The 22,388-nt window shown below is 30.5% G+C and overlaps 1 protein-coding gene across 1 annotated transcript; it reads right to left on the bottom strand.

The window, feature by feature from the left end:
- Positions 1-9,046: 9,046 nt before the first annotated feature.
- On the bottom strand, positions 9,047-14,370 carry LOC107015479 (plastid division protein PDV1). The gene is made up of 2 exons (XM_015215761.2): positions 13,956-14,370; positions 9,047-9,842 (listed from the first exon to the last, which is right to left on the bottom strand). The coding sequence occupies exons 1-2, from the start codon at positions 14,277-14,279 to the stop codon at positions 9,327-9,329; spliced, it is 840 nt and encodes a 279-aa protein (XP_015071247.1). The 5' UTR covers positions 14,280-14,370; the 3' UTR covers positions 9,047-9,326.
- Between the last annotated feature and the right edge of the window lie 8,018 nt (positions 14,371-22,388).

Genomic DNA, 22,388 nt, shown 5'->3' with positions numbered 1-22,388 from the left:
TTATTTACGTCTACCGATTGAAAAGCTAAAGATAAATAAGTGATTTTTGGTGAGAATAATTAAGCTGACATACTTTAAATTTAATTATTACATAATGGAAATAGTTTTGGTATCTGATCACCAGAGTGTAGTTCCCATGGCCCCTTTTGATGCGGGAAAAAGATTGTGATAGCTAAGTTGACGAGTGACGATCAGCATAAAATTTGTCAATTCATTGTGGCCTGGTAACACTATATACTAAATTTCTACTACTAATTATGCCTTGTAAAGATAAACAAACGTCATATATTAATTGAATTGATGTGATAAGTAAGTTATTTTTTGTGTGTGTGTGTGTGTGATTTTTGCCACACTTGCTAATATGAAAGCATCAAATTTCATACATAGACCAGTTCAAATTCCTCATTAAAGATTGACTTTGTGAAAGCAACAATACTTTTAGATCCAAAAAAAATAATCAAATCCGTACAAAATAAAGTAGATTTTGTAGGTATGACTTTTAACACAAGAACCAAAATGCACGTTCTAGCTAATTAAAATCCAAATTAAAGTCGTTATTATTAGTGTCTATACTTTCAAAGTTTTTTTCTTTCCTTTTTACTTTTCCTCTCCTCTAATTTAATTTACCTTTTCAACAATTTCTTTTAACTCTATGTCATAGATTTTCATGCTAAAATCTTGCTAGGGATACTACTTAACTTTTTAGTAACTCCCAATATAATGACATTTACTCAATCTTTCTCAAATATTTTTATGATAATATTAATCTATTTGGCACTTATAATAGAACAACATATATTTAAAGGGTATCAACTCACACTCATTAGTCGAAAAATTAGACTATGTAGCTAGAAAAGTATTATATATATAGAGAGACAATTCTTAACTTCTATACAATCTTACTTCACTACAACAAAAATAACTTTTAGCGATAATACATGGACACTAATAAAGAGAGCTAAAGTCTCTACCGACATTAATTAAGTGTCATTAGAACTAATGTCGCTAAAAATTTTAGAAAAATACATAAATAACATTAATTGTCGTTAAAAATAAATATTCAGCGACAATTGAAAGTTAATCACCACTATTAATCATTTTTGATAAAATACTTCTTTATATTTTGATACACCTAATAAAATTTCTGACTCTGTCACTCATTTGTCACAAAATCAATAACATTGGTTTGTGGCACACATCTCCTGGCCTATTTAAGGAGAAATTAAAAGGTCCATAGCTACTTTTTCTATAAAAAAAAAAGAGAAGCAAGGCTGAGAGAAAGAGTAAAGTAACTTCTATGACAAGTCAAAAAATGTGGGCGATTTATAAATCATATTGTAAAATTGGCCCCCCATCTTAAACCTACTGGCTTGTTGACACTTAAACTTCACAAAGAACAGAGAGCCTAAGACAGAAGCATAGACAATAGTACAATTCCAATATGTATTTGTGATGTACATCTAACACTAACATAATCAGAGCCGACTTTTGCCCTATATTGTAGCCTTCTGCTTTGCACAACTCAATGCACAAAATAGCTCAACTAGGGTAATAGTATGTACAGTTTCAAATTAAATTTTAGAAAAAAGAAGTAAAGTCAATACTGAATATGTCTCGAATTTTTAAAAAGACATCTTAACTTTGCAATCGTCCTATTACTCCACTAAAAAAGTACTTATTAGTAGTGACTTTAGTTGCCGCTAAAAGCTCTATTAGTCGCCACTAAAAGTACTCATTGCGGCGACTTTAGTTGCCGCTAAAGCTCTATTAGTCGGCACTAAAACACTTATAGTGGCGACTTTAATTGACAAAAGCTGTACTTGTCGCCACTAAAAGTTCTTTTTAGTGGCGACTTCGGTTGATGCTAAAGGCTCTATTAGTCGCCACTAAAAGTATTTATTACTGGCGACTTTTTTTGCCGCTAAAAGCTCTATCGGTCGCCACTAAAAGTCTTATTAGTGGCGACTTTAATTGCCGCTAAAAGCTCTATTAGTCTCCAGTAAAAGTATTTATTAGTGGCGACTTTAATTGCTGCTAAAAGCTCTACTAGTCGCCTCTAAAAGTATTCATTGTGGCGACTTTAATTGCCGCTAAAAGCTCTATTAGTCGCCATTAAAAGTAGCCGCAAAAGTTCTATTTTTCGCCAGTGAAAGTACTTTTTAGTAGCGACTTTATTTGCCGCTAAATGTTAATTATATTATTTTTCGCCCAACTGACATAGAGAGTGGTCTCAAAGAGAATGAACAACCTATAATAAATAATATAATTTTACTTTTTATAAATACTTTATTATAAAATATATTTTCTTATTTTTTATGTTATTTTAACTTGTTTTCCTTTTTATTTTTTCTTTTTTCTTTAAAGATCCATTTTCATCTCTATCCATTAAAGTTTCTTACTTTTAATGTCATCATTCTTATCACAACTTCATCTTCCTTTTTTATAACTATTAATTTTACTCTCTTTAATTTTAAAATTTTATCTAAACATTTTCTTAAATTTCGAACAATTTGATAAACCCATTAGATTTCAAGATGATTAGAAAGTATTCATATAGTTTTTTTTTAATCCGATTTCAATTAAGTTCTTCCAATTTTTGGAAATTAATTGATTCTTTTATAATTATCATTTCTAATTTTGAATTTATATGAAAATGAGTAGTTTATGATACATTCTAAATTTTCTTAGAAAAATAATAAATTTTGCTATCAATAATTCAATAAAGTCTAAAAAAATAATATGAATTTTATAAAGAATTTGACCAGAAAAAGAAAAAGAAAATAAAAAAATGGCAGTATGGCTCAATTTGACATGGGGTGTAGGAGGTGAAGAAAAAAAAGATAATGGAGGAATGAATCACTTGAAAGTGAGAGGTAGGAGATGATGTGAAATTTAAGATAAATCAAAATTAAAAGTCAAAAAGTAAGAGAAAAATTATATGACACATGTTAATTTAATTTAAAATGTATTTAGATGAATCTCGTATTGAATAGAGAGGAAAACATGATGATACATAAAATATACACTTTTAAGCTGGATGATAATGTAGCTCAAATGACAAATTTGTGAGACATGTTGTGCTAAAACACACAAAAAGTGGCATAACACTATTTTGAGACGACTATTAATGAAAGCAATAATAGTTTTTTTTTTTTTAAAAAAAACACAATCTTAAGAAGGAGAATCCTAAAGGAAAAAAAACACGATCAATCACCAATTATTCTTATTATTTCTCAATAAAGATGAAACAAATAAATCAAGTAAATCATGTTTATGTATAATGCGAAAAACCCTAATATAGATCAGTCCCACAACATAGCATCGACGTATATAACTTAAATATGTTCCAAATATAGAGGCATTAATGAAAATAACGACCTTATGACAAAGTGTACGTAACACTAGTTATGAGGTCTAAATATATTATTGGTACATATAATATATTTGAAACCAATAGCCACGTTTTGTTACGTCTCTTTCATAAAAAAAGATATATTTATATATCTAGCTATATATATGTACTATTTACATGTTATTGACAATGCATATATGTACGTACATTAATTTTGGGCTGCTTGATCCATCTTTTAATATACACACATGATACAATTCATTCTCTTGTTGGTCTGTGCATAAAAACTTGTCATCTGTACCTATAATGCAGCTGTCTAAATTAAAGACAAAAATCTTTTACCATAACGTAATTTTGATATTTTTCTAAAAGTGTTAAGTTATATACATCGTTAGGTAAGTCCTTTTATGGTTTCACTTAAAATTATGTGTTCTTTTAAACGTTTATTATTGCTTTCATTAATTGTTACTTAATACTTTAAAGGATTTTCGTAAAGCTATATGTTGCTTTAAACGTTTACTATTATTATTTTCATTAATGCTTACTTATTTAAACAACAAATATGTAGTCATGATGCGTATAAATATTTCATTTAGATAGGTGTATTATTGTGAAATTAGGTCTTTAGGCCTAACTCATACCCCAAAAAGGAGGAGGATTACCCAAGCCTTATAAGGAGTCCATCCATCTCGTTAATCACCGATGTGGGACTTTTTGTCATTCTTTAACACCTCACGCCCAGTGCTTAGCATCTCACGCCCAGTGCTTAGCATCTGGTGCGTGGACAATTTTAAGTTTGGGGACCCCAACACCGGGCGAGACGGGCCCTGCTCTAATACCATGTGAAATTAGGTCTTAGGCCTAACTCACACTCCAAAAGCTAGCTCAAAGGGAGGAGGATTGCCCCAGCCTTATAAGGAGTCCACCCATCTCATTAATTACCGATATGGGACTTTTTGTCATTCTTTAACAATTATAACTTCTTTTTTTTGGCTCATGAGAAACTTTTAACTTTATAATGCAACGGAGTAATTACATTACATGCACCCTCATCACAATGGAGAAATCTCTAGGGGAAGTTACAAGAAGCTCTTGGAAATTCCACTTGAACTTGTATAACTAGAATCACTGACCTTATATAATTAACGGCAATAGCTTAATTCCTTCTTAATACATATTTTTAGCAGCCGAACAATTAGCAGCAAGGTTAAATCTAATGTCGATGAACTTTTGTCAGTATACGTTTTAGCGGCTCTTTGTATTATAATATATATGTATTTATTATCACTAAAAATTATTTTCGTCATTTTGTAACCAACTCTAATACTAGCTCCACCATGTAACTCTAATTCCTAACCACCCCTAAATCTAAATTAATAGTCAAAACAATAATCTTCAAAGGTTGACATTAATGAAGACTACTCTTTGATATGATTTGCCAGGTGTATAGTGTCCTTGCCACAAAAGCCAATGACACTTTTTCAAAACATAGAATAATAATTAAAAATTTAACTATTTTCGTATAAAACAGAAAATTGAGGACCTATATATCGGACTTCATATGTATAACTTTTGCTATTTACGGATAAAATTTATATCGAAATTTAAATTTAACGAGGTTAATATATCATTATTAACTATCACTAATTTCAAAATTTAATACTTTTGAGAATATTAGATTCACTTAAATTCTGATATGAAACCCTATGTGTGTGTGTGAGTATGTATGTATAGAGAGACAAATATGTTGAAAATTGTGTTAATGAAATGTTTTGATTTTTTTTTTTTTTTGTGATGTTGAATATTTAATAAAAAACATAATGAAGGAAGGGAACGTGAAATGTTTGTAAAAAAACTTTAGTTTATAATGATGAAGAGTCAAATAAATAGTAGGTATTATGAGTCACGTGGTTTGGGTCAGTTTGGTCCAAGTGGGTAAAAGCCCTGTACTAAATGGGCCCATTTTAATCAACTATTGACCCACCGACAACACGTTGATGGGCCCCGATTATAGGTTGCCAGCGTTAAATCTGGGTCGGGTCCGGTTTTTTTTTTTTAAAAAAAAAATTCTAACCGACCCCTACTTTTCTCACAAAACGGATCTTGCCAACTTGTCATATAATCAAAAGTGAGATTTGTGCAAAAATTGTAAATCACATAGTTAAAAAAAAAGGGAAAAATTACATAAATTAATATATTTTTAAAAATAATTACTGTTTTTAATGATATTTTTTGTTTATTATCATTTATAGCAATATTGTGATAAATCTGTGATATGTATTAAAAGTGAATTATGTATGTAATATATTTGAATTATAATTGTTTTTAAAATATATTATGTTTGTTTGGTAAAAAATTGTCACATTGTATTAAAATGTGTGAAACGTATTATCTATCGTTAAAACTTGTATTATATTTGAATAATAAATTTATCTTTGTAATATGTATTAAACTTGTATTATAAATGAATTAAAAGTGATTAAGTGAAAAAAAAATATTATTGCTATAAATGATAAATATTTTTTTATTATAGTATATTTATGTAAGTTTCCAAAAATAAAAAAAGAAGGGTAGATCAAATGTTAAAATATCAAAAAATATCAATAGCTCAATTTAACTTTAATATGTAATTATCTAGATCAGTGGTTGACGATAAATTATAATCAATCAAGACGGAAGTATCAATATTAATTAAGTGATATGTAGTGCTTGTGCATGATCATGCGGAACGTAAGAATCACACTTTTGAAAAGATGGATAATTAGTTTAGAAAATATAATGTGCATATCTTATAAAATACAATCATATTTATGTTCGAGGTCAATTAGGATAATTTTCATTGCAATAATGTCATTATTTATTGATCATCATAAACGACGTTCGAAATTACATTTATGATAACTAGAAAGAGAGAGTATATATTTTTTTTAGCTTATTAATTTCCATTTTTAATAAAATAAGTGAAATGACGCTACAAATTAGCTCAACCTAAATGGGATATTAGAGTTTAATGACCAACAAGTAACTGAAAGTCATTATAATTAACTTTTGAATAATCGTGTAAAACTTGAGCAAGTTATTGAGACCTTAGTCTAACTAGTAAAGTGTTAACAACCTTAATGACAAAACTCAAATTATATTGTTAACATAAATAAGGTACTCAATACTCTCAAATCGTTAAAATTATAGCAATGAAATATTATTTCACGAAAAGATTTAGAAACTTTCGCTCATACTCAACAAACAAGATATTTAATATTCTCAAATCGCTAAAATTACACAAATATTTGAATATTGAGATCTGTGATTTGATTTATAAAAAGACATGAAAAAGAACAAACACTTCATGATTTATTAGTCTACCTCTAGCAACTATTTATTGAGATCTTATTAATTTAATAACAATATTACATGCATGTAACAATAATAATAATATGTCTCAACGTACTCTAAAAATGAACTCATGATTGTATCATAAATACATCACCCTTTTAGGGGGTTGACCTATAAATTAAAATACAATAAAAGAAATATTATTTTAGAGTCTACATAGCCAATTGCCGAAAGCACACAAATATTGCACGCCTAAATTCTTTAATTAAAAAGAAGAAGGAAAAGGTAGACCAAAAAACAGGAGAATGTTTTTTTGTTCTTTTTGTCTTATCGACATATTGGCCCTTCAAATATGGAATGCTATGTTATAATATAGTATGATTCTAGTAAGAGTTCAAACAAAAATCTAAGAAAATAAGTACCAAAAAAAGTTTAAAATATATCGATAACTTATTCGACTTGTCAGTAATTTTATTTAGATACTTGAACTTTTTTATGTGATGTTTGAATTCATCACTTGAATATCTGATTAAGTATTTTCAGTTACACACTCTTCTAACTCAAATTTTAATTTCCTGCTAAAATTAAGAGTTATAGTGCATATAATAGAGTAAAATAACGTCTTTTAAATGATTAATTTATCTACACAATATATAAACATGATATTTTATCAAAATAATGATCGATATATAACCGCTCCTACACCATTCAAACAACTCCTTTATTATATAAAATAAAATGATATAGGCATACATGTATAACGTGGAAATGCAACTATCAACCCATTCCCCACTATTAATTTATTAAAAAGATATGTATTAGTAAAAGTAGTAGAGATTTAAAAGGGCCATGCCAAATCTTACGCAATTACAAATTTCACTACTTTTTATTAAAGGGATTGCTGATTTTTCAAGTTTTCTCTGGATGGGCCATTTCTTAATAAAACAACTTTTCTTATAAGTTTAGGTTAAGCATGCTTATCTGATTAATCAAGATTATCCAGGAGGACCATTTCATTTGTAGCTAGGTCCCACTCTTCATCAAGGATAAATTACAGTCAAATATCATTCGACCATCTAGTTTACAAAATATCTATATAGTATATAGATGTAGATAATATACATATACCTATAAATAACATATACAATCAAAGTATTTTAAATAATGTATCTTCAATAATGTTGGTAAACTAAATGGCGAAAGAATATATTTACGTAAGTTTCTCAATAATCTTTTATCTTGAGTAAATCGTATGTGTTCGCAAATATAGGATAAAGAAGATATATCGTGGCTCAGTTTATGGTGGACTTTAGTTTTGGGCATTTGGGCTTTCATGTGATCCCAATAGAATGATAGTCTTACAATGAGATACAATAGCATGAAATAGAAACTCAATAATTTATATTAATATTTTTGAGTTTAGTTTAAATTTTAGAGAAATTGAGCAAGAAAGCAAACTAATACTGTTTAATTAGTTATCATAGCTATAGTTTGATATAATTATCACTTGCGACTAACACTATATATTAATTACGTGGGCTGACTTCGAGTTTGTATAATTAATCACGTTTGTATATATATAATTCTCAAGAATATACAAATACATATGTATAATATACAATTATTTAACATATATACATATAAAATTCACCTCTGTCCCACTCTCTCGCTCGCCTCGCTCCTCCCTCTCCCAATCTCGCTTGCCCTATATACAAATGTATATGTATAATATACAATTATATACATATAAAATTCACCTCTCTCCCACTCTCTGCCCTCTCTCGCTCGCCTCTCTCCTCCCTCTTCCAATCTTGTCATATACACAAATACGTATATATAATATGCAATTATCTAACCAATATACATATACAGAATTCAACCTTTCTCCCACTCTTTTCCCTCTCCCTCTCGCCTCTCTCCTCTCTCTCCTAGTATCTCACCTGCCTGTCTTCTCACTATAACATGTAGCTGCGAATTGTAATTATCAATCTATAACTATGGGGAGTAATTAAGTTATTTTTAGTAGCTATATGTGAAAGTTCCCCTAAATTTTATTAATATAAGTTTTAGCCGTTAAATTTAATATGACTAAACTTTTTAACTCCGATGGATTATGATTGCAATCGTTCGGCCCTTAAACCTTTTTGGGGCAATTATCATACACAATCCCAAAAGACCCAATTCTTCAATCCAACCCACAAAAACGACCCGTATTCGTCTTCTTCTTCGCAACGACGCCCAATCAGATTGACAATCAGGGTTCGCTTGCCCGTGCATGTTAATAATCTTCTAAATGCTAATAGATAACATTCTGCGTATTACCTTTAGATGAAGACTGACATAGTTATTGGCAACAGGTAATCAAACATGCACATAGACTACAGTATAAAATATGTTATATGTTCCAAAGAAAGGAAGATGTAGCTCTTTACAACATTTATAGATAGTCCTTTACTACTGTCTACCATAAGAAACTTGGTTTTCCCACCTCGGTAAAATTTGGCTACAATATGAACCACCTATGCATAATAGGGGAAAAGATCCAACATTTTGTTACAACTTTTTGAGAGAGAAACAAATTTCTACTTCCAAAAAGACGCAATCTAATACTCTCTCTCCCCAATCCTCACTATATGCCGTTTCAGCCCCTGGCTGACAACACATCCAAATTTAGGCTGGATGATGACCCCTCAGGCTGAGAGATTTTTCTAATATTTCTGCTGTAGTCAACGTCTTGTCCTAACGGGAGGTCCAAAAGGTATTTTTCCTTGCTACCAACTTGCTGCAGATGCATCAGTGCAAGCATGCTGATTGCAACCAACGCTGCATTCCCCAAAATTCCACCCACTTCATCCACTCTAAGAGACTTTCTAAAGAAATCAAAACTAGAAAAGAATATATTGAATAGAGCATTTGATCTCTTTCTTATCTGCGTCGTTAAATTTTCACCTGTGGCGCTTGTAGCAGGACCATACAGATTTTCAGGAGAAACGAACTGACTGCCATTACGAACATCTCCCACCAAAGATTTAGCTTCTTCAATGAATTTATATTTCTTACCTGGATGTTCAGCCAATCGCATTGCAAGTACAATTCGGCTTTGCTCTAAGCGAGCAAGAGCAGCATCCCTTTCTGCACGTTGCTGATTCTGTACGGTCTGGTACAAGTGCACCCAAAAGGAAGAAGAAAAAGTAACTAGGAAGTTAATATCTATTGTACATAATAAATATTAGTGTCAATCAAACTGCGCAGTCATACTTCTTTAAAAAAAAACAGAGCCATCTAAGATATCACTATGCAAATGCTTCTAGTACATATTCAGCAATAAAGAGGAGGATCTCAGAAAGAGTTAAAAAATCTATCCATTTACATCTTCATAAATCAAACTTGACGTTCTTCTACTTCAGACATACTCTAATTAATGTAGATAGCTCAAACCAACTACTTGTCTTCACCAACCACATCTCTGTACCAATTTGTAACTGATTCTGTTACGCATTAGCAGCACCTGCCCCAACACCCCACAACTCCAGAAAGAAGAAAGAAAATGCTCTCACACATCATGAACCACTTCAAGTAATGCAATTGAAGAACAAGATATAGATTGCATTTACTACAATTACTCCAAGTCTCCAATGCCATCAAAGCTGATTAGAAAGAAAAGTCGGTCTTATGCATAGGGTACCACGACTCCCCAGATGGACCAATGAAATACACTAACCAGGGCAATTGCCAATGGTAAAACTCCCCAAATTTACCTGTGTTGAACAGAAATGGCTGAGAGATTCAACCTGAAAATTGGCATAGTCTCTAGGTTCAGATGTATATTTAGCACATTGACATTGGATAAGCGGAATTATTTTCTCATGGTGAAATTTATGAACATTTTGGAGCAGCCAGTTAAATAAATCTACGAGTGTATAAATGGTAGAGTTGTCATGAATCATTATTCCATACCAGAAAAATTCGAGACAGCAAAAAACTTCCACTGGAAGTGAACATATTTCTTAAGTGACAACTAATACAAGGGTAATATTCTTGATTTATGTTTTGTTTGGATAAGTTGATTACAGATTCAGTATTAGAATTGGTTGGCTCTTTTCAACATTATACCTTTTTTTTTCCTTTTTTAATGACCAGGGAAACCCGCAGCCGCTACCCTTTGGCTGCGCACAAGGTAAAAACCCCGCTCCTATGTAATAGCTCGCAAATCACATAGGAGAGGTAACCCGCACTAGGCAAGCCTTGTGCCCCTTGCTTTTGCTGGCAAGGGGTTTCGAACTTGAGACGTCCAACATAAACCACTGAGCCACCCCGAAGGGTACCATTATATCTTTTTTTTAATGACTGTGGTGTCCATTATTATACTTTGATCTTTTTCAGTCTTTTTTGTGGATAATGATGATGTCCGAACCAGCTTAATCGCATCTCAACTATTCCACAGGTGCCCACCAGCACAAGTACCAAGTAACTGTGCTGGAATTTGAACCCTTCTTTCAAAGGTTTGCACCCACTTCATTTGACGTTGGCCACATTCTTAGGTGTTGCAGTATGCTATATTTTGTTTCCTCGAAGCCTCTCCTCAATTGTTTTTGTGTGTTTTTCCCTTACTTGGGTCATTAATCATGTTTGGATCATGCTTGACTAATAATAAACTTCTAACACTTCGGCTGTTCGGCATATGTATGTAATTACAGCCAACCGCCAACCGAAATATCAATAAATCCAATTTTTCCTAGTACTTTTCATTTGGATACTTTGGGGCAAAACTTGGCTTGGAACGTCAATTGCTTCAACCTTTTGTTGAGGTCTCGGTAGTGCAAGGGTGTGACCTAGCAGTCAAATGAAGTGGGAAGAAAACCATGAGGAGGTTCAAATCAGAGACAAAAGCATCACTAGATGAATCTGCCTAATCTTTGGCAAGAAAATTTATCCAATATTGATAGAAGTCTGTAGGTATCCGGTGGAATAGTTGAGGTGTGAACAAGCTCGCTCGGACAATCTTCATCCCAAAAAAGAACCAATAAATCTTAGTACCAAAAAGTTATACTACAGAAATATATGCAAAACATATCCTAAAATTACTTCATGCAAGTTGTGGAAGCTAAGACACTAGAGCTCTCACACTCTCTTTCTTAGTTCTATCAAATATTCTTAGCTTCACCTCTTGGTCCATGGAAGATTACGACTCCAAAGGTCACTCGCCGTCTCATGTTGGGTGTCCATAAACTTGCAGAGGCCAAAGTTAGAAGTGTTGCAGCCTTTGGTGGTGGTTTTTCCTTATTGCTGCATCTCTAGAACCTGCTTTGTTTCAAGCTGTCTACTAGCGTTAAAATTTATTTTAGCATCTACTGATCTATTCCTGTGGACACAGTTGCAGACAGAATGCTTCTAGTTGAACAAAGAACTAGGTTTGTCTATTCAGTAAACCATACAAGATCAGTCCAAGCCAGTTACCAATTGATTGTCCATCCTTTCCACTCCTAGTTGTTCTTCCATTTTATTGCTAACTATACTATCTTTATACAAAAATTTATAAGCAGTTCACACAGCCATTAATGTTGGATACAACTTTTTAATGCACATGTACGCCTTAATATTTTTTTCAGTGGACATCAAAAGAATAATTTATACCGACCTCAAAGAACACAATTGATACCAACCTCAATGAACGTACGCCCATCAGAGATGCATACAGTAAATCCAGAAAAGTCATGCACATCATAGTTAGAATCGAACAACATAGTTCTTGTCATTATTTATTTCAGAGAAAAGCCATGAAGATACAAGCTTGCGCAGAGGAAAAGGAACAAGAGTGATTCGTAATTAATTAAGAAAAAGAGGTGAAACAAAATTTAATGTCAAACTCAGATTGTCATTAAAACAGATCTCTTCCTACCTTAACAACACACAGATCAATTGAGTTTCGAACACGAGAGACATTGTGTTTTTAATTCCTCGGTAACCTAACAACTTATCTCATATTACCTTCCTAATTAGATAAAAAGTTCAAAAATTAGTTGGACTGTTGGGTAGTCAAGAATCTGAAGGTAAGGGTAAATTGTGTGTTTATGGGTTACTCCAATGCTTGAACTTTGATAATGGTGAGACTATCTATTTTGAGGAAGATGGAAAACAGGGCAGTGGTATGTGGATGCGTTAATGAGTTCAAATTCTGATATTACAGCTGCCTATTCTTTGAAATTTGGGGTTCTGATCGCAAACGGAAATGATGATAGCAGTAGTTATAGTCTTGGTGTGATTACTGTGATAAGAAGGAATAAAGAGAAAGAAAACAAACCTGAAAAAAGAAATCTTAAATGTAAAGTTGAATTAAATATATAATCTCCAATAGGAAACCGATAGATGGACTATTTATTTCAATTTTAGCAATCATAGCTTCATTCGTTCAATCCTTACGCTCTTACAAGAGGTGTATTCAACTTCTTGGACGGGTCAGCATTTAAGGGTTACAAAATTCCAAAAATAAAAGGTTCAAGGGGGTAAAAGAACCCGGTAATCAATATGTGTATAGTTTAGTAAAACGACAGTATGTTGGGAGGGCCTTTTACCATTTTCTCAACAAAAATACTACCTAGTCTTCACCGCAACTTGAATCAAACTTTTCTCTATGAGCACCAAATAAAAACCAAGCTGTCAAAATCCTGTTTCTATGAAAAATTTGGCAAGGGATAGTGTGGTATACAATCATACCATGCTAAAATTGCATGTTGCAGTATCAAATAACCACAAGGTTTTTGCAGTAATTGCTCTACATTGGACGTGGACAAGATGGAATTTCAGCACTAATTTGATAACACCAACATCAGCACGAGCAAAATACATAGCTTAAAACTAAAGTTACCTATTTCAAAAATAAATAAAATACATTGTTTAAAACTCGAAGCATGAAAACAAAACAAATACACAGGCTAAGTGTTCTCTTTCTTTTCACATCAATTCCTCCTTTTCCTCTTGCAATTACTCTGTTTTGCTTGAGGATCCTATATAAGATGTACTAACATGTAAGCAATAAAAATGCTAAGCAGCTACTCAGATTATATGATTACGTTTCATTTTGATCGAACTTCACAAGCCAGATTAATTGCAGCATAGCATCACAAAACATCAAATCTAACACATGACACAGCAATAGACAATTTCAAACATCGCCAGCTACATTCATTCAGTCAGAAAATGAAAAACGAATAAATAAAATGGATAGACGAATAAAACAAACAAACAAAAAAGGATAGAAATGAGAAGTTACATGGAAGAACTCGAGCTGGTCCTCAAGGTGTTCAAGTGCGGTCCGGATAGCATTGAGACTCTTCGCCTCGTGAACAGCGGATTCATCATCATCAACAGGAAACTCCTTAACGAAAACGTAACCATGCTTTACCTGATCTCCATTGTTATCATTTCTCTTGTTAGAAGGGTGACCGTAAAAGTCATCGGACTTAGAGCGAGACTTGACGGAATTGAGGAATTGAGCTCGAGAAACAGAGTGAATAGCATCGCTAAGTTTATCATGTAAATCCCAGATTTTCTCGAGAACAGCTTCGATTTCATACACCTCCATTTCCCATTTCATGGAGGAAACCACAGTCTGGAGGGAAAGTATATTGAAAGAGAGAGAGAAAGAGAGTATTCTAGCTAGGGTTTCTACATTTTATTTAATTTTGTGTATATATATTTTCCCTCTTCTTCTTTTTTTTTTTGGATTTATTTAGCGCTTCTTTCGCACTACCAACGCATATTTTACAGCGTGGAAACGTGAGGCTCACTAGTCAGGTGTATTTTCATCATCATTATTTCTGTTCAGTTCTGGTTGGTGGTCCCCACGAGGAACAGTTTAATTTAAAAAATTTTATTTACGTCACATTTTAAGACGGGTTCATTTAAATATGTTATTTATAATTAAAAAAATATATTTACAATTCGATCTAAGACGTGCAAATTTGAATACGATACTATGTTACGATCAGAGTATAAGTATGAATTCAGATATCATAATAACATTTAAAAATTAATTAATTAAAATTATTTATCTTTTGGGCATTTAAATATATAAAAATTGTTTTTATTTAAAAATAATAAATTTTAAGAAAATGTTAAGATACTATAATGTATTATATATTATTTCTCTGATGAAATCATAATTGATATATTGTATTTATATCAACAAAAAAATTAGAGAGTTACTTAGGGAATGATTATATAGACTAGTTGTGATGATGGTGGTTGTGAATATTGTTTAAGGATGGTGTTATGGTGTAGGTAGTAGTTATTAGTAATGGCGATTGGTGATTGTTTATAATAACGATGAATAATGTGGATGGTATATAATGCGGTGATTGATAGTGGTAATTTATGGTGGGTGATAACAATTGTAAATCAAAGAAATTGGTGGTTAGTGATAATAATAATAAATTAACGATAATGATGATTATATTATAGTTAGTGATGGTGGGTGATAGTATATAGTTGATAACAATGAACCACAATAATGGTAGTTGCTATTGGTGAACAATGAAGATAGTTTTGATTAGATAAATTTCCTTTTTTATAAAGATAATGTTTTTCAATAACCATCTTACATAGTTTAATCATCTAAAACACGAATCCATTAAAAGAAATATGTAATTAGTAGTAGTTAAGATTCAGACATAAATGGGACTTGAGATAAAATTAGGTATATTTTAAAATGTAGGCGGGAGTTCACTTTTAGGTATAATATTTACTCAAGTTTCTTTTAAAAATACTATAATAATCAATATAGTCACATAATGCATTAATTTAGTGTGTTATATAAGTCTTTAAATATCGCTTCAATACTTGATGATTTTTTATATATAACTAACCAAATATCATGTTCAACTCTTTTTTTTCTAGGGTTTAAATCTAATTTCTAAATGTGTTATTTTATAGACTTAAAGTTCAGTTAGTCGATAGTTTATTCGTCCAATCTATTTTATGTTGATTATTTAATAAAATAAATATTATTTATTTTTTAAACAATATAACCATGAAATTGTTAAACATCTCAAGTTAATATATATAATTTTATTTTGAATAAGTAAAGATATTTATTTTGTAATATTGATCTAGAATATCTGCAATTTGTATAAAATGAAAAAGCAATTATATTTATCTTTAATAAATATTTATTTAAACATTGATGCTATTTTTTAGAAGTTACCTTTTTTCAAGTTTAATTTATTAGTGTGATAAGTCTTGAAATTAACAGTTATATCCTAATTTTTTAGAAGGTATATTTTTCAAATCTACTTTTCTAGTTTTCTTAATAGTTTAGGTCTTGAACCTAATTTATTAGAAGGTACATTTTTCAAATCTATTTTATCAGTTTAGGTCTTGAACCTAATATATTAGAAGGTAATTTTTCCAAATCTATATAATTTTTTAATATTTTAGGTCTTAAAATGATGAGTACACACCCTATTTTTTAAAAGGGACATTTTTTCATGTTTATTTTGTTGATATTCTAGGTCCTAAAATTACATGATCTATAAATCCTAAATCCTATGTTTTTAGAATTAAATACATATTTCACAAGTCTATTTTATTAATAGTTTAGGTCTTGAAATTACAAGATTTAAACCCTATTTTTACTTAGAAGAGGCATTTTTTCAAGTTTGTTTTATTAGTGTTGCGAGTCTTAAAATTACAAGGCATAAAATATAATTTTTTAAAAGATAACAATATTTTAAGTCTATTTCGTCAGTAGTTCGATCTTGTAAATTACAAAATTTGAACCTTGTTTTTTAAAAAGATATAGTTTTTTCAAGTTTATTTTGTTAGTACGATAAGTCTTAAAATTACAAAACGTAAAACATTATTTTTAGAAGGTGCAACATTTCAAGTCTCTTTCATTTAATTCGTATAATTTAGATCTCAAAATTACAATATTAATATCCCAACTTTTTTAGGAGTGTGTATATCATTTAATTTACAATATCAAGTCTCTTTCATTTAATTTGTATTGTTTTTAAAAAATGCTTCAGGCACAGTGTAATTATATCTTAAATTTGTTAAGTTTGAAATTTATTGTTAGTTAATGATTATCAAACCTTAACTAATACTACTAACAATTAACTTTTTCATCCTAAAACCTATTATAACAATCTTTTAGCTACTTAATTTTTTTAACTAAACTAACATAACGAAGAAAACTGCTTAAACACATTAACATTATGAAATTAGCTATACAACCATTTCGTAATTAGATAAATAATAAACTAATAAACAAACAATTAACATTTAATGAACACTAAGTATCTAATATAGCTTCTTGATAAATCTTTGAGAAAACTACTTTGTGATTTCAAATAATCTAATACATAATGAACATGCTTTACGTCCACAATCTATTCTAAAAATTTGTCAAACTTCTCAGATTTTATTTGTATTACATAAAGTAGAATATAAAAAATATATATATTAAATTCGAATGAACACAAACTTTTATATTTAGTGTGTATATGTATATATGTGTTGTAGTCAACTTAGATATACTGAGACGTAATAAAAATAAATTACAACATACTTAACTTTTGTAGAATCGAGCAAGATTCAAATTTGAATTTGAATTGGTACGAATATAAAACGATACTTATAGCGCCCACCTACATGCAATTTTATCTTCACTTGTATGATTAAACTTTTAGAAAGTCAATTATGTGTTTTTAAGTGTTTATCTTAGAAAGTTGAGATACTTAATTAGGTTAATGAGGTGAAAATAAATATTTTTCAATAGTAACAAAATTTATTTAATTTTCAAAAGCTCAAAATACTAGTTTTTTCCTCGTAAACATTGTTGAAACTGTTATTGTAAACATAAATTGTATTGCTATATATAACAATAATAAAAATATTTTTTCAAATTGATTCGTGAAAGCCCAAATTACTTATTTGATAGTATTTTTTTAAAAGTATTTCTAACCCAAAAAAAATAATTCAAATTAAATTTCTTTTAAAGTTCAACCAAATAAGCTATTAGTTGCCCTTAAACACAACTACTCTCTTCCTAGATAATGACTACATTATGCTTATTTATATTATTTATTTTGATTTAGATAATATTTAAATAAATTATATATTTTTTATCGTTTCATAATATTAAGACTTGTAATAAGAAAAAATAAACTTATAATATTTCCAAAGGAAAAGTAATAAGCGTAGAGTTACCAAAAAAAAGTGAGATAAAAGGTCATCATTCCTAATCGATCTTTATATCAAATAACATATTTTGTCATTATATAGCGAATTTAACAATATAACAAAATAATATTTGATGCACCGCAAATGAATGTAGTGCAGTAGATGATGTTGCTTTTTTCTTTAATTTAAGATTTCGAGTTCGATCTAGATATAAAAAAATCCTTAATAGAAAATACTAAGTCACTAATCTCGAATGGGCTTTATTCTGTATGAATTTGAAATAGTCAGACTCAAATACGAATATCGACATGAAGCGAAAAATTAAAAATAAAATATCTCAGTTTGTGCTGTATAGAAAGCCAAAAGCCCTCCAAATTCCAATCACTAGGGACCAGCGGTCATGCATTTACACCACAAATTTTGGGTATTTTTCCTGTCCAAGTAATATTTGGTTAATGTATTTTTAATTTTTCATATCTAAGCTTAGAAAATGTTTAGTGGTTCAACGAAGCTTTCAAATATGAAAATTTAAAATAACTACATATTTTACTAATGAAAAAAGTGAACTTCTTTTTCTGTTTTTAAAATTTCTAAAAATTATGAAATTCAACTTCAAGTTGAATTTTGAAATTTTATGACTAAACGCATTTTTAAAGTATAACTTTCAAAAAAAGTAACTAAAAAACACTCCCCAAAAATTTGAATTTTTTTTATACTTTTTTTTATTTTTTATATTAAAGACAAAATATAGCTTTTAAAATACTCACAATTTTTATGGATATATACAAACAATTCACAATGGCCAGAGGAAAATGCGTATCTTCTCTAGTGCAAAAATAAAATTAAAATATAGTTGACTTGTTGAAGAAAAGTCACTTTACTTGAAAGGTGGATATAACCAAAGTTTGAAACATATTTTCATATTTAGGTTAACTTAATTTTTGTATATACGTCCTGTACTTTTAATTTTGCCTCTCATACTTTAGCTTAAAACAAATTTATTTCTTTGGAACAAAATTTTCTTGAAAAATACAACTCCCTAAACGGATGGTAAATAACGATATATGTATTTCTTTGGAAATTAAACTATTTTGAAAGTAAATCATGTCAGATTTTACTAATTACTATATGTATAACGATATATGTATTTCTAAAAAGGAACATTGATTTTTTTTTATATATATATATAAAATAAACCTTTTTTTTTTCCTTTTTATTTTGGTGGAATTTTGGAAGAACATTAATATTGTAGGTTTAGAGTGGTTAATTGAGTTGTTTAATATATTTTTAGCATAATGAACATGACTGAAGAGTAAAGACGAGTACAATAATTTTGTTGTGCAAAAATAAAAATGATATTAAAAATTGCAACAATTAAAGAAATAGCAAATTGTTGAGCCCGTCGTGTTTTTTATGGTGGACATCAAAGGCCAGGGGTCCATTGCCTCACTCTGAGATGAGAGGGAAGGTCGATTTGACTCGAACTCTGCACTTGATCTTAAAAACCTACACCGTTAATGATGCGATGAAAAAAAAATTCTTTTTTCATCATTGTTGGCCCTAGTGTGAGGAGGGTGTCTATTATCAAGGACCAGTTTAGATTACGGCGAAGCGATCTACCAGAAAACTCATCCAACATGTGAAGAGACATGTGGAACAGTTTAAGAAAAAGAAGAAAGATTTACATATAACACTGTTCATTGATCTAAAAAAAGGCATACGACAAAGTTCCAAGGTAGGTTTTAAAAGATGCTTAAAGGCTAAAGGTGTATTTGTGGCCTCCACTAAGATATATATGTTGGAGTCAAGACCAGTATGAGAATGGGGGAGAAAACTTAAGAGCACTTTCTAGTCATAATGGGTTACACTAGACATCGACCATTAGCCTATTTTTTTTTACGAAAGTACTATTCAAGGTGAGATCATAGTGTATGATATTCACGTATGACATAATAGTGATTGATGAGACTAACGATATAGTTAACACTAGACTAGAGGTTTGAAGAAAAATACCGAAGTCTAATTAAAGGTCTTGGATTGAGCATGATCAAAATTGAATAATTGGAGTGTAAATTTAGCGATATCACATACGAGGTCTATGTGGAAGTGAGACTTGATGCACATGTCATTCCGATGAAATATGATGTTTTAAGTACCCAAGGTCTTTAATTCATGTTAATGGGTAAATCAACGATAATGTCACACATCATGAGTTGAATTGCTTGCCTATGAAGTGTTATCATGATAAGAAGGTATAACGAAAACTTAAAGGTAAGTTCTACAAAAGTGATGATTTGTCTGACTATATTTGTATGGCCTTATGGGGCAGATTGTTGGCCAGTTAATATCTCTCATGTTTAGAATACGAAAGTTGCAAAGACGAGAATGTTGAGATAGATGTTTGGGTATACAAAGAGAGATGAAATTAATAATGGAGATATCCGAGGCAAGGTACAAGTAGCCTCCGTGCTAGACAAGATGAGTTGGACATATGAATAGGAAAAGTGTAGATGTCCCAATGAGAAAATGTAAGCGATCGATATATAATGGCATGCATTAAGATAGGTTGAGGCAAGTCAAAAAGTATTGGAATGATTATACAAGACATAACAATATCTAGCCGATGACATGACCTTAAATAAGAACACGGTTGGAAGTCGCAAATTATGACAGAAATTTAGTTGACTGTTGAACATTCTCCTGCTTTCCTTCTAGATAGGTTTGACGTTCATACTTGAACCTTTCTTCTTACCAGTAGTATTAACATTAATCTCTTAGTTTTTTTTTATCTTCAATCTGATTATCATTGATATTTTTTCGTGCTCTAATTATTGCATAATTGTATTGTAATTGGTATTCTCCCCCAGTTTATTGCGTAATACAATCAATTTCATATTATTTTATTGTTCTTGTTGCTCTCATATAAGCACACATCCCCTAAAAACTGATTGACAATTTCTTTTTAGGAAAAATGACAGAAATCCAGCTTTAAGTTCTCTTATTACCATTATCCCCCATTAGTTTTACAACTTTCCAAAATCCTCATTTTTTTGCATCAGATTAATGTACCAGCACATCAAATTAATGTATCTCGCGCATCAGATCAATGTATCTCGTGCATCAGATTAATATATTATGTATAAAAGGTCTAACCCATCGGTGACCCCCTAAAGTTGGCACGATATTTCATTTAGACACCTTAACTGAGAGATGTTCATTATAGACACCTAATCGCTGTGTCATTTGAACACTTTTTGCTTATATGATATGATGAGTGTGACACACTCATTGATAGGCGCGTGAAAGAGTTATTTTGTCAATTTTCAATTATTTTTTCAATCTTCTTCCCCATTTTTAGCCACCATTTTGACCAAATTAAATTTCCCTCATTGTGAATGAAGATTTTCCAACAAAAATGACGAAAAATATTTTTAAAATGTAAGAAGAAACTCATTCGTAAAATTCTTTCATGAAAAATTGAATATTTAGGACAAAGTGAAATTTAAGAAAGATTAATAAAAACTTATTTTGATAATTTACAGGGAGTAAATTCAAAGAAGTGCAACATGTAAGCGTGGGTGGGAATAATTTCTGCAAAACAGAAAAGGAATTTGGAGAAAGCAAAGCAGGGTAGCCAAGGTTTATATTGCTGATCCCAAAACAGAATTTTAAATGAGAAAGGGGATTTGTTTGTTTTTTGGATTTTGAAGAAGGTTATCGCAAGTAGGATGGACGTGTATTTGAAGAAGGTGATCGGAGTTTTTGGGTTTGGAGAAGACTATCGAGGAGGGGTGGCTTTGGAGAAGACGGTCATGGGTGGGGTGGAGAGCTTCTTTTAGTTGGCTTAATTTTTTTTTAAATTTTATTTGGGAAAAAAGTATCATGTGTCATTAATTTGTTGGTCAGTTTTTATTTTTACTCTATTAATTAATTAAACATTATTTTTTGACACAAATGACAAATGTTGTCATTTAATTGGTCGTTTAAACGTCATCGGCGAGTGTAATTCACATCATACGTTGTTGCTGATAATAAAAAAAAGTGTCAAAATGACATAACGAAATCATACATGAGGTGTTTAAAATAAACAACGCTCAGTTAAGGTGTCTAAGTGAAATATTGTGCCAAATTTAGGGGACTACTGATGGGTTAGGCCTGTATAAAATGTAATGCATATTACTTAACCACTAATGTATCTCACCCATCAAATTAATGTATCAGCGCTTATATTATTGTATCGAGAAATTTCTGTAATTATAAACTTATAAGAGATAAATGATAAATTTTTCCTTAAAAGTATGTGATTTCTGTCATTTGCCCGTTTTTTAAAATGTAAATTGAGAATTTATCGAAAATTGATTTTTTTATATATAAAATAGAAATAATGCATCTATGATATTATACATGGTGTATTGTTGCTATACATAATTTGACTATGTATTTTAAAAAATCATCTCAAACGTCTGAAATTGGAGAACCAGTGGACAATTCACAATTGTCAATATTTTGGACAAATTTATGT

Source organism: Solanum pennellii, chromosome 3 (genome assembly GCF_001406875.1).
Source record: "Solanum pennellii chromosome 3, SPENNV200".
Taxonomy (NCBI): domain Eukaryota; kingdom Viridiplantae; phylum Streptophyta; class Magnoliopsida; order Solanales; family Solanaceae; genus Solanum; species Solanum pennellii.
This window is presented reverse-complemented; position numbering and strand designations above follow the sequence as displayed.